General features: G+C 41.5%; 1 protein-coding gene across 1 annotated transcript in view; it reads left to right on the top strand.

The window, feature by feature from the left end:
• Positions 1-10,249, top strand: part of MPZL1 (myelin protein zero like 1) — a gene marked incomplete at its 3' end in the record, with an annotated part of 32,520 nt that extends 22,271 nt beyond the window's left edge. Inside the window, exons 4-6 of the mRNA XM_079537167.1 lie at positions 1,526-1,658; positions 5,414-5,519; positions 10,148-10,249. Of these exons, the coding sequence (XP_079393293.1) occupies positions 1,526-1,658; positions 5,414-5,519; positions 10,148-10,249 (341 nt within the window). The remainder of the gene's footprint in view (positions 1-1,525; positions 1,659-5,413; positions 5,520-10,147) is intronic.
• Positions 10,250-13,799: the final 3,550 nt, after the last annotated feature.

The following is a 13,799-nucleotide window of genomic DNA, read 5'->3' on the forward strand; positions in this document are numbered from 1 at the left end:
CACCAGTAAAATGGCTAGAGATCATGTAACCCTTTTCTTGGAAGTCATTAAAGTCAAAATGAACAATAGTAAATGTTGTGTGATGCCCTTGCATCATCAGGGTACTGTATTGCGCTATTCCCTTCTATACAGGTATGCCAAAATGGAATTGATCTACATACTGCATACTTGTTGGGAATGCTTTGTATAAGCATGCTATGTGGTCCTCGCTGGAACAAATCCAGCAAGGAGGGACCCACCTTTTGAATGCATCGTTTAGCCTGCAAAAAAGATGAAAGACTCAGGGAGATCTTATCAATGATTATTAATATCTAGTGAGAGAAAGTATCTAAAGAAGACTGAGCCATGATCTGTAGTGGTGCCCAGTGACAGGTGAAGCAGCAATGGACACACTTGCCAACACGATAAATTCTATCTCAACGTTAGAAAACACATTTTTACTATAAATGTGGTGAGCACTGGAATGGACTGATAGAGAGTATGTGAAGCCTCCATCCTTGGAGATAGTGAAAACCAAACTGGAGAGAGTACAGAGAAGGCTGCATAAGTTTACCCTTCTTGGACCAGGGGATTGGCTGTTGAGGCATCTGTTCCAACCTCAATGATTCTGTGATGGTCAGATCCAAGTGTCTGAGATGGATTTTCTATGTAATGTGTTGTACCTGTTGCATCTTATGCCAATTCAGTGGAATTTGGTGCAGGTAGCTAGCATGGAATGGATTCTGGGAAGAAGGCTTCCAATTGAAGATGTTCATTGCATTAAGCAAGATGAGAGGGAGAATGTCATTTGCAAATGAAAAAAGATATAATGGTGCTTTGTGTATTCTTTCTCTTCTAAATCTTTTTACTCATTCTCTGGCTTTTATTTCTGGCTGCTCTTTCTTGGCCTCCCCTTCCCCCATATTGTACTGGGGAAAACGTGAGTAAAGCAATACTGTGTTCCTGTAAGCATATTGCTAATAACTTTCAATGAACCTGACTTAAGAAGGAGAAGAATGACTCTATAAAAATGTATAGAGATGTATTTGAGACACCAGAAGCATGTATAAATGCTCTTAGAGTGATCGTGGGTAGTAATTGGGCTGTCTGCTGCATGCTACCCAGAGAACACCCAGCATTCAGCACTCTTAGTTGATCAGTGATGTGCAAAGTGCTTTCAAGTATGCCTGCCTTTTCCTGTTGACCTCACTGAGAGTTACCAGATGAACATAACTTTTTTTCTCAAGTACAAAATAAGGATTATTGTCATTATCACTTGTGTTCCTTCACACGTAAAAAAAGTTCTCGATATAAAGTCTCTTCTGAAGGATGGTAACTTAAAGAATGCTCTTGGTGTCTGATTTGTTCATACATTATTCTGCTAGCTGCCTGCTGTTGCTACCATTTAGGCCGCATGTTTTAATTCCTGGGTATGACATTAGTGCTTCTGCTGTAAAAGAATCCAAGGTCAAGAACATGTGTCATTTGCACTTCTGTTATTCAGGGAATGCAGAAGAGTTGAATGTTTTCTCCCTTCTCTCCCCAGACAGCCTGCCTGCGTTCCCCATTGCCATGGTGGCAGGGATAGTCATCGGTACGGTTACAGGTCTCACACTGCTCATCTCTATTGTCGTGTGTCTTGTTATGAGAAAGAACAACTCTAAAAAACGTTACTCTGGGTAAGAGATCTCTCTCCTCACCTGTGAATGATGTGAGAGGAACAGCAGTAGGATCAGAGGGAGGGCTTAGAGGGGGTGGGTCAGACAGGGCTTGGCAACCATGGCTAGAGATAGGTTATGGCCATGTGTTAGACAGATCATCTGTCCATAATGGTTATCTTTTTTGTTGTGCTTGAAAAGACCTACTGAGCATGAGTTGCACTTGAAAATCACTAAATATTAACTGTTGATCCCCTGCCCTGTGAACACTGAACTGAAGATCCCCTAGCTGCTTTGTTCCCCTTTCCTAGTCCCTCATCCCTCTACCCTCCCCCTTGCCAAAGGAAAACTGCCACACATGAAATTTTAAGAAACAATCTGTTGAGATTAAGACTGAATTTTTCAATTTCCAGTGTTATACTCCTGAGTCTGGAGTACACTTGCCAACATCGTGTTCGTCACCACTTAAGTAAAGAAGGAGTAGCCACTTCAAATCCATTCTCATTTGCTGTTTGTTTCTAGTTAACTGTTGCCATCCCTGAAAAGTTTTTTTAGTGTTAGCATATCTCCAAAATGAAGCACAAACCTTTTGAGGTGGTGATGAAAGAAACCAACAAGACGTGATAAAAGCAGACTTGAGCTTGGAGCTTGGTGGTGGTGGGGGAAAGCACTTTCTCATTTCTCCTTCTCTAACTAGTTGGTTATTTCTCTAAGAAAGGATGAAAACTATGTCTTTAATCTTAGAAGTGAAACCACAATTAATAACTTTTTTCTGTTCTTTCCCCAACAAATATTCCTGCTTCCTGCAGGTTCTTTTGGTTGCCTGTAGGGTGGAAGAAAAGAGCTCAAAAAATAAACTCGTGGAGATTTCTAAATTGAGCTTTACCTTCTCCTTCTCTCAATTGGAGAGCTTAGAGAAAGTGAGTTGGCTTTTCCCAATGGTAAAGCTGAGTGCAGTGAAGGCAGTGAAGTGCTCAAGATTGTGTGGAAAGTCTGCTTTCCACTTTCTGCATGCGTCCTTCCCCTGAAAACTGAGAAGGAGTGTCATGCACCAAAAGTGCACATGAGATGGTTCACATGCTTTGCTTCTGAGTGACCCCGCTGTCCAGTGTCCTCCTGCTGAAGGATATGTGCTGGAGCTGAGCCTGGAGAAGTAGCTTATGTGCTGTAATTTCTTGTAGTAGATTTAACTACTCTCTCAGGGAAATAATCTCTGAAGATTAAATACTGCTTTTGATGACCATGCCAGCTCTGCATGACATGCTAAGAGAAATCAAATGTGCTGTGACCCCCTTCAAACTTACAGACTTTCTTCTCCATGACACTAACCTAATGAGTGGTGGTAGTGGTGAGATGCACTTACTCTTAGATAACAACTCTGCCTTGAACTGAGGTGGGCTGGGGCACTGCATGGCCGCAGTTTCCGTTCATGATCTGACTTTGGTGTTTTTTTGTTTTTTGTTTTTATTTTTCCTTTCTGCCTTGGTGTGCTGGGATCGGATCCTGCTTATCTTCCTCTCCTTACAGAGATCCTGATATAGACGCCAGATTGGGAATGTAGCAGGGCTGGGTCTTCTCTTCCAGTCCCACTAGACACCATGGTAACTAATCAAGTTGGTGGTTGCTGTTAATACCTGTGTGTATGTGTACACATTTCCTCTTCTTTTGCTGACTAACCAGCCAGCTCTATGCTCCATAACTCCACTGTAATTTGTGCTGGAATCTGTGGCAAAGGGATGATGCATTTCACTGGATGCTTGGGTTTCATTGTCTCATGTCTAGCTGGGGTGGGATTGCTTCTTCTCTCGAATGGTGTCCCTCCATCTCTTCCCGCAGTGAACTTGCTGGTGCATTGCCTAAAGCAAAAGAAAGTCCTTTCTGTATCAGGATAAAAACAAATTCCCTATTAAGTGTTCTTGTGGCTCAGAGCTCTGCCACTTGAAAACTTACAGTTGCAGTGACCTATGTGCATGAGCTGCTTAAAAAGAAATTTTAACTTTTAGCTAGTATGGACCTTAGAAATTTTGTGAATAAAGCAAACAATTCATGGTTATGTCATCTTGGTCACAGAAGAGCTGCTGTGTCTCTCAGATAGAGTAGAAACCCCTTGCTCTGGTGACTTAGTTTGCAGTCTTTTTCCTTTTCCTTTTCCTTTTCCTTTTCCTTTTCCTTTTCCTTTTCCTTTTCCTTTTCCTTTTCCTTTTCCTTTTCCTTTTCCTTTTCCTTTTCCTTTTCCTTCTCCTTCTCCTTCTCCTTCTCCTTCTCCTTCTCCTTCTCCTTCTCCTTCTCCTTCTCCTTCTCCTTCTCCTTCTCCTTCTCCTTCTCCTTCTCCTTCTCCTTCTCCTTCTCCTTCTCCTTCTCCTTCTCCTTCTCCTTCTCCTTCTCCTTCTCCTTCTCCTTTTCCTTCTCCTTCTCCTTTTCTTCTCCTTTTCCTTTTCTTCTCCTTCCCCTTCTCCTTCCCTCCCCCTTCCCCTTTCCCTTCCCCGTTCCCTCCCCCCCCCCTCCCCCTCCCCCTTGCCCTCCCCATTCCCTCTCCTTCTCCTTCTCCTTCTTTCTCCTTCTCCTTCTCCTTCTCCTTCTCCTTCTCCTTCTCCTTCTCCTTCCCCTTTCTTCCTTTTTTTTTTTCACTGCTGCATGTTTGCAGAGCTAAATGTTCTATAGTTAGACTTACCAAAGGATAAAGTACAATTGCCCTGTGAAGAGGTGGTCTGCTTAATGTCACAGTCCTCATTTGTTTGTTTTTATACTTGCTTTGTACACTGTCTTCCTACAAAGATTGTGAGGAAAGGATGCCAAGAGGGTTGTGGTAGCAAAGGGAGCTTATGTGTTTGCAATCAAGGAGGCAGACAGTTTTCTTTCTTGGGTGGATGGGTAACAGAAGGTAGACATAGCATTAGAAAAACAGTACTGCACTACCCAGAAGCTACTGAGCTTAACTTTGAAGGCTCATATACTTATTTCTGTGGTATTCGTTTCTCTGTCTATTGTTGGCTTGTTTTCTTTTCAATCCTGCTCTAAGTGAGTGAGAAGAAGCAAGCATCAAGTGAAAACTAGCAACCTTGTTTTAGAGGTGTTAGTTCTTGCCAAAAGACAGTTTTCTGAGTTTTCAAACAAGATTTGCCAATTTGGATATTCAAGTAGCTGTATCTGGGCACATAGCATACATGAGACTTGTAACTCTTAAAGTAATCACTCCACAGATTACTGTCTTTTATGAGTGGGCAGAATTATTTTGGAACCATTACCCAAAGAAAAGCAAGGGAACTAATGTGGTGTTCAGTAGCAAGTACCTTGGGTGGTATGGAGAGCTGGTGGCTCTTGCAAGTTTTTGCTTTTACTGTGGCAATGGTATTATGCTTGCTTCAGTAACTGGGGCTACTTAGCTAGTAGTTAGAAGATAGCTGTTGTTTATCACTGCTAACTGAGTCTGAAACCTATGTGAAGAAAACATATAGGTATGTGGGCTGTAAAGCTTTAGACTGGCTGGCTTGAATGAGAATATCTAGGAAGCAAGAGTTTTGGAGGAGCTGTTGTTCAGTGTTAGCAGTTGTCGCTTCATGTCGCTCAGCAGTCAGACTAGGAGAAGGGACAGAGGAATGACTAGGGAGAGATGGAGAATTGTATGTGTTTATTACAGAATCCATTATGTTCACTTTTACTTTGGCGTGGTCTGCCATTTTCATCTTGCCATCACTCGTTTTTTGTTTTTTTTCTTTCTTTTTTTGTTTGTGCCTCTTGAACATTGTCGTGCAAACACTGCTCTGCCACCTCGTCAGCTGCGGTACATCTGAAAGCTTGATGTCACCAGTTAAGCAGGCTCCGCAGAAGTCGCCCTCCGACACAGAGGGTCTGGTAAACAGCGTACCCGCCAGATCACACCAGGTAAACTGCTTCCTGCTGCTTTCTGAAGCAGGATCCTCCTGGAGTGTGGGGGAGATGGTATGGAAAAGCTGGAGGCAGGGTGGGACGTGTGACTTAGGCGCTGTCTGTTAAGGTGAGGAGGGAGGGGGGTATCTGAGCTGGGTGAGAGATGGGCAGTACACTGGGACCAGTGAACTCTTCTCTTGAAGATGTGCATTTGAAAGGGTAACGTTCTGATATAAGTTGAGGTAGTTTTTTTTGCCCTTTGTGTACTAATGTATGAAAAAGATGGTTCTTATCTTCTGTGTTAGCGTACACAGCCAGTAATGAAGAGCAACTATGAGATCCTGAAGAAGATAGGAGTTGGTAACAGGTAGCTGTTTAGTGTAGAGATAACCTTGTCTACTAGATATGTAATGTTCATCAGAACTGCCTAATCTGCTCTAGGATTGTGCTGGGAAGGAGTTTTACTTAATCTGTCATTGGTCTGAAATGCTCTAAATGGCATGTACTTCCTTTACATGAAAATGAACCAAACGCTTGCCAGAAATGATCAGTCTGAAGTTGGCTCTTGCTGCTGAGATTTCTTTTCTGCAGAACCACCTGGCTCTTGTGGGCTTGAAATTATGAAATTTGTCTTGTTCTTGCTGGTGCTGGTAAAGGCTGATTTTTCTATGTTCCCACTGATTTTGAAGGAAAGGAGGTGGCTCTTACTCAGACTAAACATCCTGTGAGAAAGCAGTCAGAAGGGAGAGGGCATGCATCAAACAGGGCTTCAATGCAATAAATGATTATCTCTTCACAGGATTTTCCTATTTGCAAGCCATTTCTTACCTCTTGTGTATGTTCAGCAATTTTCCCATGCGATACAGATCCTGCATGATTTTAAGTCAAAAAGGGACTTTTTCTTAATGTCATCTTGCAGCACGTGTCTACAGGGTAGTGTGTGGACTTTGAGAAATTTTAAAATCAGTGGTGACACCAAATTTCTTGACAAAGTAACAGAGATGTGTGTTAATACTACAGGGAGAAAAATACAGTGCTAAGTGAGCTGGATAAGGGGAAGATCTCCACTCTGTTGGCCTTACAGTCTGTTTGTGAAGTGCATTTTTTATTCTTGACAGGTGCAGTACTTCCAGAACACAGAGTTTTATTATGCAAACATAATGACTTTAGAGAACAGTGAATCTCTGAACCTGAAGGCAATATAATCAAGTAATCAAGGTTTAAAAATGGTTCAGATTTTGACTGGAATGGACTGGAGTGGTTAATAAGAGCCTGCCTTTAAAATCTAGATAAAACTTGTCTTGTTTTGTTAATGTTCATTTGATTGACTCAATTCCACTTGTTTTCACCGTTTCTTCCTTCTCAGTAGGTATGTTCTGTCCTGTCAAATTTGTGTACAGTGTTTCTTTGCCATGCCATCTTCTGCAGTGACTCATACTCTATCATGACTGTTATTTGGATGAAGTAGGAAAGCATTTCTGGTGAGGACAGGAACTAAATGAATTTTTTGGATGGATGTCCTTGTTGAGCTAGTAATCTGGGTTGCAGTAAGTAAACTGAAAAGCAGATGTGTATGGTCTGAAAATATGCTAACTCCAACGTGGTTCCCATAGATTTTCCTGCATACTTAGTGTCCTTTAAAAGTTTGCTAGTGATCATCAGCCCTTGCATTTTCCTACCAAGGACTGCCCATATTTTGTAACTGGTCTTTTTTTTTCTCTTCTCTCTCCTTATGTTAGGGAGGCATTTTCTGGTGCAATGAAAGGTGAAAGCACCATGTTAGCTTTTCCCTGATGGAGCTCCAGAAGCTTGTTGCAATAGTTTCTGAAGTATGCTAGTGAAACTGGTTACTTTTCAGCTGCTACTTTTCAGTGAGGCGGTACTGAGCAGACACGCGAGAGACATGTGGAGCGCATTGAATTAGACTAGAAAATCAGCTGGCAACAAATCAAATAGGTAGAACATTGTAATAAACCCTTGCTCCTTCTTTTCTGTTTTAGTTAATATTCCATTTATTTAGGTGATGGTGAATATATCTAGACAACAGTTTGATTTGGATCAGGTGACCACACCAGTCAGCTTCATCATCATCATCATCTGACATTCTGGTTGGAGCAGGATAATTATATTTAACCTGGCATAAAATAATAGTGGTGGTAATATAACTGATCCAAAGTGGACTCCTGCGGTAGAAAACTGATCCATCAGGATTTTTTGAGCAAACTTGAGATGTCACACTGAGTACTTTATGCAGTTGTAGTTTTTTTTTAACTCATACAGGGTGCCATAGAGTGTAATTTACCATTTCCTTAAACTATGACTTCAGGCAGGTGAGAATTCCTAAATTGCTTACAAATAAACCTTAGGCTCACTTTTGCTTAACATTTTTATAGGCACCAAGCTTTAATTGGAGTTAATAACATAATCCAAATATAGTTTCAGAGACCAGAACAATGTGAGAGCCAATAGTGCTGAAAAAAAAAAAACCATGTTGTTCTAACCAAACTCTAAAATTCATCTTTCTTAAGACATCCATATCTTTTTTTATATCATTTATTTAATCTTTTATTTATATTCAGCATTTTATATCTACTTACAAATATTCTTCCTTCTTTCTCCCCCTTTCTCTAATATTTTTCTTTGTAACTTGGGGATTGCTTTACCTAGAAGGAAGACATTTTGTTTGTATATTCTTCTGAAAGGGAACAAGGCATTTAGCAGGTGCATGCTTTGTCATTGTGTTGGAAGGAAAACAGCTGTGCAGAAGTGATCCTTCAAGGATTTTGTTTTCTGAATAGAAGGTATCTTCTCATCTTTGGCCCCTACTTGCTTTGGAAGATAAATGGAATTGGAGAGTGGCGACTGGAAGAAATATCTGTGAAAGCTTGTTCTCTCTTGAAACTAAGGAAAACAGAAATGGAGTTAAATGAATGAAATCATTTTGAGGCAAAAATAGCTAGAAGTCCCTGAATCAAACAGAAAGATCCATCCTTGTAATTTTTGCCCTCTTCCGTCTGCCCAACAAAACAGTCCTTTTCTGTCCTGTGCGGGTAATGTTTGTACGTGATCTCTCCTCTTAGATCACCTGGTAGGCAGTCACAGCCTTCTGCTCTGTGTTTATTTCAGTTGTGGCATGCAGAATGGGAGCTGCAGGTCAGAGCTTTCATAGAGCTCCCATCTTTACCTTGTCAGGCATTCCAGGTCACAGTCCTGTCCTTGGCTCATCTGGAATAGCTACAGCTTGCTTTCCTGTGGCTGTGTTTTGGATGATGCCCTTTAGGAAAGGGCTGTGTGTTTGCATGCTCTCCTGAAAGATGATACTTTAATGACCTCCACTCCGGCAAATAGAACAAGGGTGTGTGGCTGTGTTTCAGTCTTTTGTAGGGAAAGCCTGGCAATAACTGTCAGGGCTGGGTCATGCTGAGCAGACTGGCACAAGAAGGTACCAAGCATACCAGATGTGTGTAGGATCACTCAGTATCCCAAGCTGGAGAGGACCTACAAGGATCATCAACTCCAGCTCCAGGCTCCACACAGCACCACTCAAAATTCAAACCCTGTGTCCAAGAATGTTATCCAGATGCTTCTTGAACTCCAGCACTTTTGGCCGTGCCCACAGCCCAGGGCAGCCCATTCAATGCCCACCGCCCTCTGGTGCAGCACCCATCCCTAACCCCCAGCTGCCCTCCCCTGGCACAGCTCCATGCTGTTCCCTTGAACCCTGTCTCTGTCACACAGAGCAGAGCTCAGTGCTGCCCTTCTGCTGCCTATGAGGGGCTGCAGCCGCCATCAGGCCTCCCCTCAGCTTCTCTGCTCTGCACTGAACCAACTAGGGGACTTCAGCTGTTCCTCACACACCTTGCCCTCCAGACCCTGCCCAATCTTCATAGCCCTCCTTTGGATGCTTCCTATTATTTTATGCCCTTCTGGAATTATGGTCTTAAGTAGTTCTCTTGTTTGTGGGTCTGCACCATGCCTTGGGTTGGTTTGTAGCAAAGGGAACCTTGGTGGCCTAACTGACCAAGGATTCAATTCCTTTTTTAAAACTCTGAGCTAGGCTGGTTTGAAAGTGAGGTAAGAATTTTGCATTACTGAACCATTTTAGTATTTCCTGGCTCGCTGCTGTGTAAACCTTGATCCCATCGTTTGCTTGGCCAGTGACTGTGATGTCCTGAGGAGGCTGCAGGTTTGTTCTCTCCTTAGTTATCTGACTGGTACAGCTGTGCTGAGATTTACAGGACATGTCAGTGCATTTAGTACACTGGGTTATCTACTGGTAACTCTGTAGCATAGTTTCTCCTGTAAAATATTGCATTGGCGTACATCTGACTAAGCCAAGTATGTTTCTTCTCTCTACAACATCTAAAAATTGCTGCTTTTCAGAACAAATGATTCTAGATTTAGCTTTTCTTTGAGAAAGCAAGCAGCTTTAACAGTATTAAAGGGAGGAAATTTTTTACATACTCCTGGTATGATAAAGGTGGCAGAACTAGAGGCTCATTTATAGGTGAGGGCTCATTCCACTTGCTTCAAAGTGTCGCTAACAGTCATAAAAGCTGTGTGGTCTTGCTGTAGCCCCTGCTGAAAGGAGGGACAATATGACCTATTCTGAATACTGATTGTGTTTTTTATTCTCTTTGCAGGGCCCAGTCATTTACGCGCAGCTAGATCACTCCGGAGGACAGCACAGCAACAAGATTAACAAGTCAGAGTCTGTGGTCTATGCTGACATTCGGAAGAACTGAGATGTGATCCTAACCTGTCTATAGCAAAACACTCTTTCAGACTGGAATTGCTTAAACAAAATTTGACCCAGAGAACTCACATGTGGCCTTTGATGCCTAGGCTAGGACCAATGCATGTGCATACAGAGGGAAAGATATATATGTATTGTGTGTAAATAGTCTATTTAATCGTAGAGAAGTGAGACCAATGTTGCATGTTGAAATGCGCTAAGAATTCTGCTTATAAATTGCCAATATTCTTTTTGTATCTTGTATGATGAGAGAGAAAGTGCAAACTCACATCACAATTTAATAATATTTTTTATTGTATCAATGGAGAAACTGGAAGATGCCTGAGGATTCTAGATTGACTTGGAGATTTTTTTTTGTTTATAGGGCCTAATTTCTTTTGTTGTTGTTGAGGTGAATACAAAAAAGGTAGCTTTCACAGGGTATTCATATTTTCTTGGTCAGGTTGTCAGTACAAAAGCTGCCTTCTCCTATGAGGTAGACATTCTCATTTGGTCTTGTAAGCAGAATTGTGACTCCTAGCTATCAAAAATAGATGCCTTACCTCTGCAAGTGAAGAAAATGTTCAGATCTGCCTGACTTGTCTAACACAGTTCACCGAATTGTTTACTTCTATATTAAGCCTGTATATTCAAGCTTAGTCGTTTAAGGTACAGGGATAGTATTGACCTAATGAATTCTGTGAAATTTTAGTTTACCTGTGAAAATTGAAGAGCTAGTGAGTTAAAGAGATAGGAAGCTGTAGCTCTAGGTGGCTGAAAAGTTCACTGAAAGTCTGAGGCAATGAAGTGTTTCTTTCTCAAAAATGACACTTCATATAAGCACAAAAAAAGGCTCCAAGGGATTTGGAAGTTCTGATATTCCCTTGCCTCTCCCTCATGGCTCCACTATACCTCTGCCATTTCTGAAGAGATGCTTTCTCTGTTCTCAAAAGCCTTTAATGAAGGCTGAATAACCTCTGGAAGAAATCTAGAGCTTCACTTTTTTTTTTTTTTTTTTTTTTTCCCTTCTGGTATTTAATTCAGTTTTTTTCTTTCTTTTTTTTTTTTTTTTAATTTTATAATCTTTATTTGCACAGACAGATGTGGAGGGCAGTTTATTTCCTTCTTTTCTACAAGTCTACTACTTGATTAATCTAATTTCCCAGCTTCTTGTTTGTAGATGATACTCCTCATAACTTGTTAGGGATCCCTGATTGTTCTTTTCTGCTGAAGAGGATCTTTCTTTAGCAGTCCCATCTGCACCCAGAAATCTGGTGTTCTGAACTAGAGGTGGCACTCCAGCTGAGGTCTTTTCACAGTAGCATATAGTAAGTAGGATTTCTGTTCTGTACATCCTTATGTGGTGTTAACTTTTCTCTAACAGCAGTTCATTTTCAGTTTGATCTACCATAACCTCTTAGATTCTTACCTATTTCCTAATTTGGTTTATTTCACAGAATCATTTACAGAATGGTTGAGGTTGGAAAGGATCTCCAGAAATTATCTGTTTAAACCCAGGTTGGGTTTAGCTAGAGTAGGTTGGCCAGGACTGTGTCCAATTGCATTTTTAGTATCTTCACAGATGGAAACTATCTCTTTGGGCAACTTATCCCACTATTTGGACACTCAGAGTAAAAGAAATGTTTCCATGTGTTCAGATAGAACTCCCTGATTTTTAACTTTTGACCATTGCCTCTTGTTCTGTCCATGAGTACTACTGAGAAGAGTCTGGCTTTTTCTTCATTCTTTTTTCTCAACAAAGTTGGGTTTGCAAACTTTATATTCTTTCATCAGGATCATGCTTGACTGGTTGCCTAACAACTCTTGCTTCTGTTAGGAGTGCTGCTAAAGTTGCAGTGAATCCTTCTGCTGCTTTCCCTATCTGGGCTGTTTCTTCCAAGTATTTGTTTTACACTTAGCAAGAAACAGAAGCTTAGTTGATGGAAAACCTTTGTTTAAATCTGCCTATGCTCATCGCTGTGCATTACCACCTTTCTCCCTAGACGTTTTAGAGTAAAAGGGAGAAATGTGATGAATTTAACTATCAAACACTTGGTGCTACAAGAAAATAGGACTGTCTGTCTTTTGCTCTGAAGTCACTGTTTTTGTGGGGCTTTTTGTTGTTGTTTGATTGTTTTTCTGCTGGGCTCTACTGAAGAATCTGAGTACAATCCTGTTACTTCTGGTGCTAACTGTAGGAAATGTGTAATTTCATTGGTTTTCTTTAGGTACAGGTATGTACCTAAAGAGAGAAGTCTCATTGCAAGGCTGCTTGGATTCAGACAGCCTTGTGTGTGAAGGCATATTGAAGTGGTTTTTTTTGTTTGTTTTTTGTTTTGTTTTGTTTTGTTTTGTTTTTAGGAAAGAAACAAGCTCTCTTCCCCATAGGAATAGTAGAAATCAGTCTCAAGTGTGATAGACAGTTCTCTGGGCTGCCTATTCCAGTGCTTTACCATCCTCAGAGTAACGATTTTTCTCTTAATATCTAATCTATATCTCCCCTCTTTTAGTTTAAAACCATTCCTTCTTGTCCTATCATGACCAGACCATGAGCCTGTGTAAAAAGTCAGTCTATCTCCTGGTTATAAGCTCCTTCTGAGTACTGTAAGCTCCTTTTGAGTACTCTGAGTTCTGGAGACTTTCCATAATGGGTAAATTTAGGTTAGATGGTAGGAGAAAATTCTTCACTCAGAGGGTAGTGAGGTAGTGGCACAGCTGCCCAGAGAAGCTGTGGATGCCGCATCCCTGGAGGTGCTCAAGGCTGGGTTGGATGGGCCCTGGGCAGCCTGAGGTGTGGTTGGCAGCCCTGCCCATGGCAGACAGGTGGAACTGGGTGGTTTTTAAGCTGCCTTCTAACTCAAGCCATTCTATGACACTATGAACTTGAGGCAGCATGGAACAGAACTGCTGTGAACTTTTGGGCACTCAGCGTGTTAGCTTATTTATTTGGATATAATAGTCTGTGCTGATGAAAGGGACTGATGTTAGTTGGTTTACTTAGTGACATCATCTGAAGTGACAGATGACTTGTAATTTCCTTGATGGCTAGCAAGCAGAGATTGAAATCAGACAAAGTCATCAGATTGTGATGTTATGGTGACAGAAATTCAGTCGGGTGTCCTCTACTGCTATTTTCTTAATTCTTTGATGCTCTTTTGCAGGTGGAAAAGAACAGCATGTACTTTTAGGAAAATGAAGTGTATTGTCCTTAACCAGTGTCAGTACCACTGCTAGCTTTTTTTGGTCTTGCTGCAGCCCAGCTGAAGAACTGACAAGAATCTTGAGGCAGTAGCAAATGACTGTTAGGTGAGCAAGCACTCATGGGTGATGGAGCTGAGGAAGGTCTGCATGATGTAAAAGATTTACAATGAATTCTCTGCTGTGAGGAGGAAAAAAATAGGCTTTTACATGTAAAAGTGACCTTGTATGCGTTATAGGAATACAGTTTGGGAGTGCCAGCTTGGGCTCTGGCTGCTGAGCCAGCTTGCACCCCCTAGAGACAAGAATATAAATGGCATCACTCATCTTTGTCATCCCCTCTTCTGAACAGAGCTGCAAAT

Source organism: Tetrao urogallus (genome assembly GCF_951394365.1).
Source record: "Tetrao urogallus genome assembly, chromosome: 1".
In the NCBI taxonomy this organism is placed as follows: domain Eukaryota; kingdom Metazoa; phylum Chordata; class Aves; order Galliformes; family Phasianidae; genus Tetrao; species Tetrao urogallus.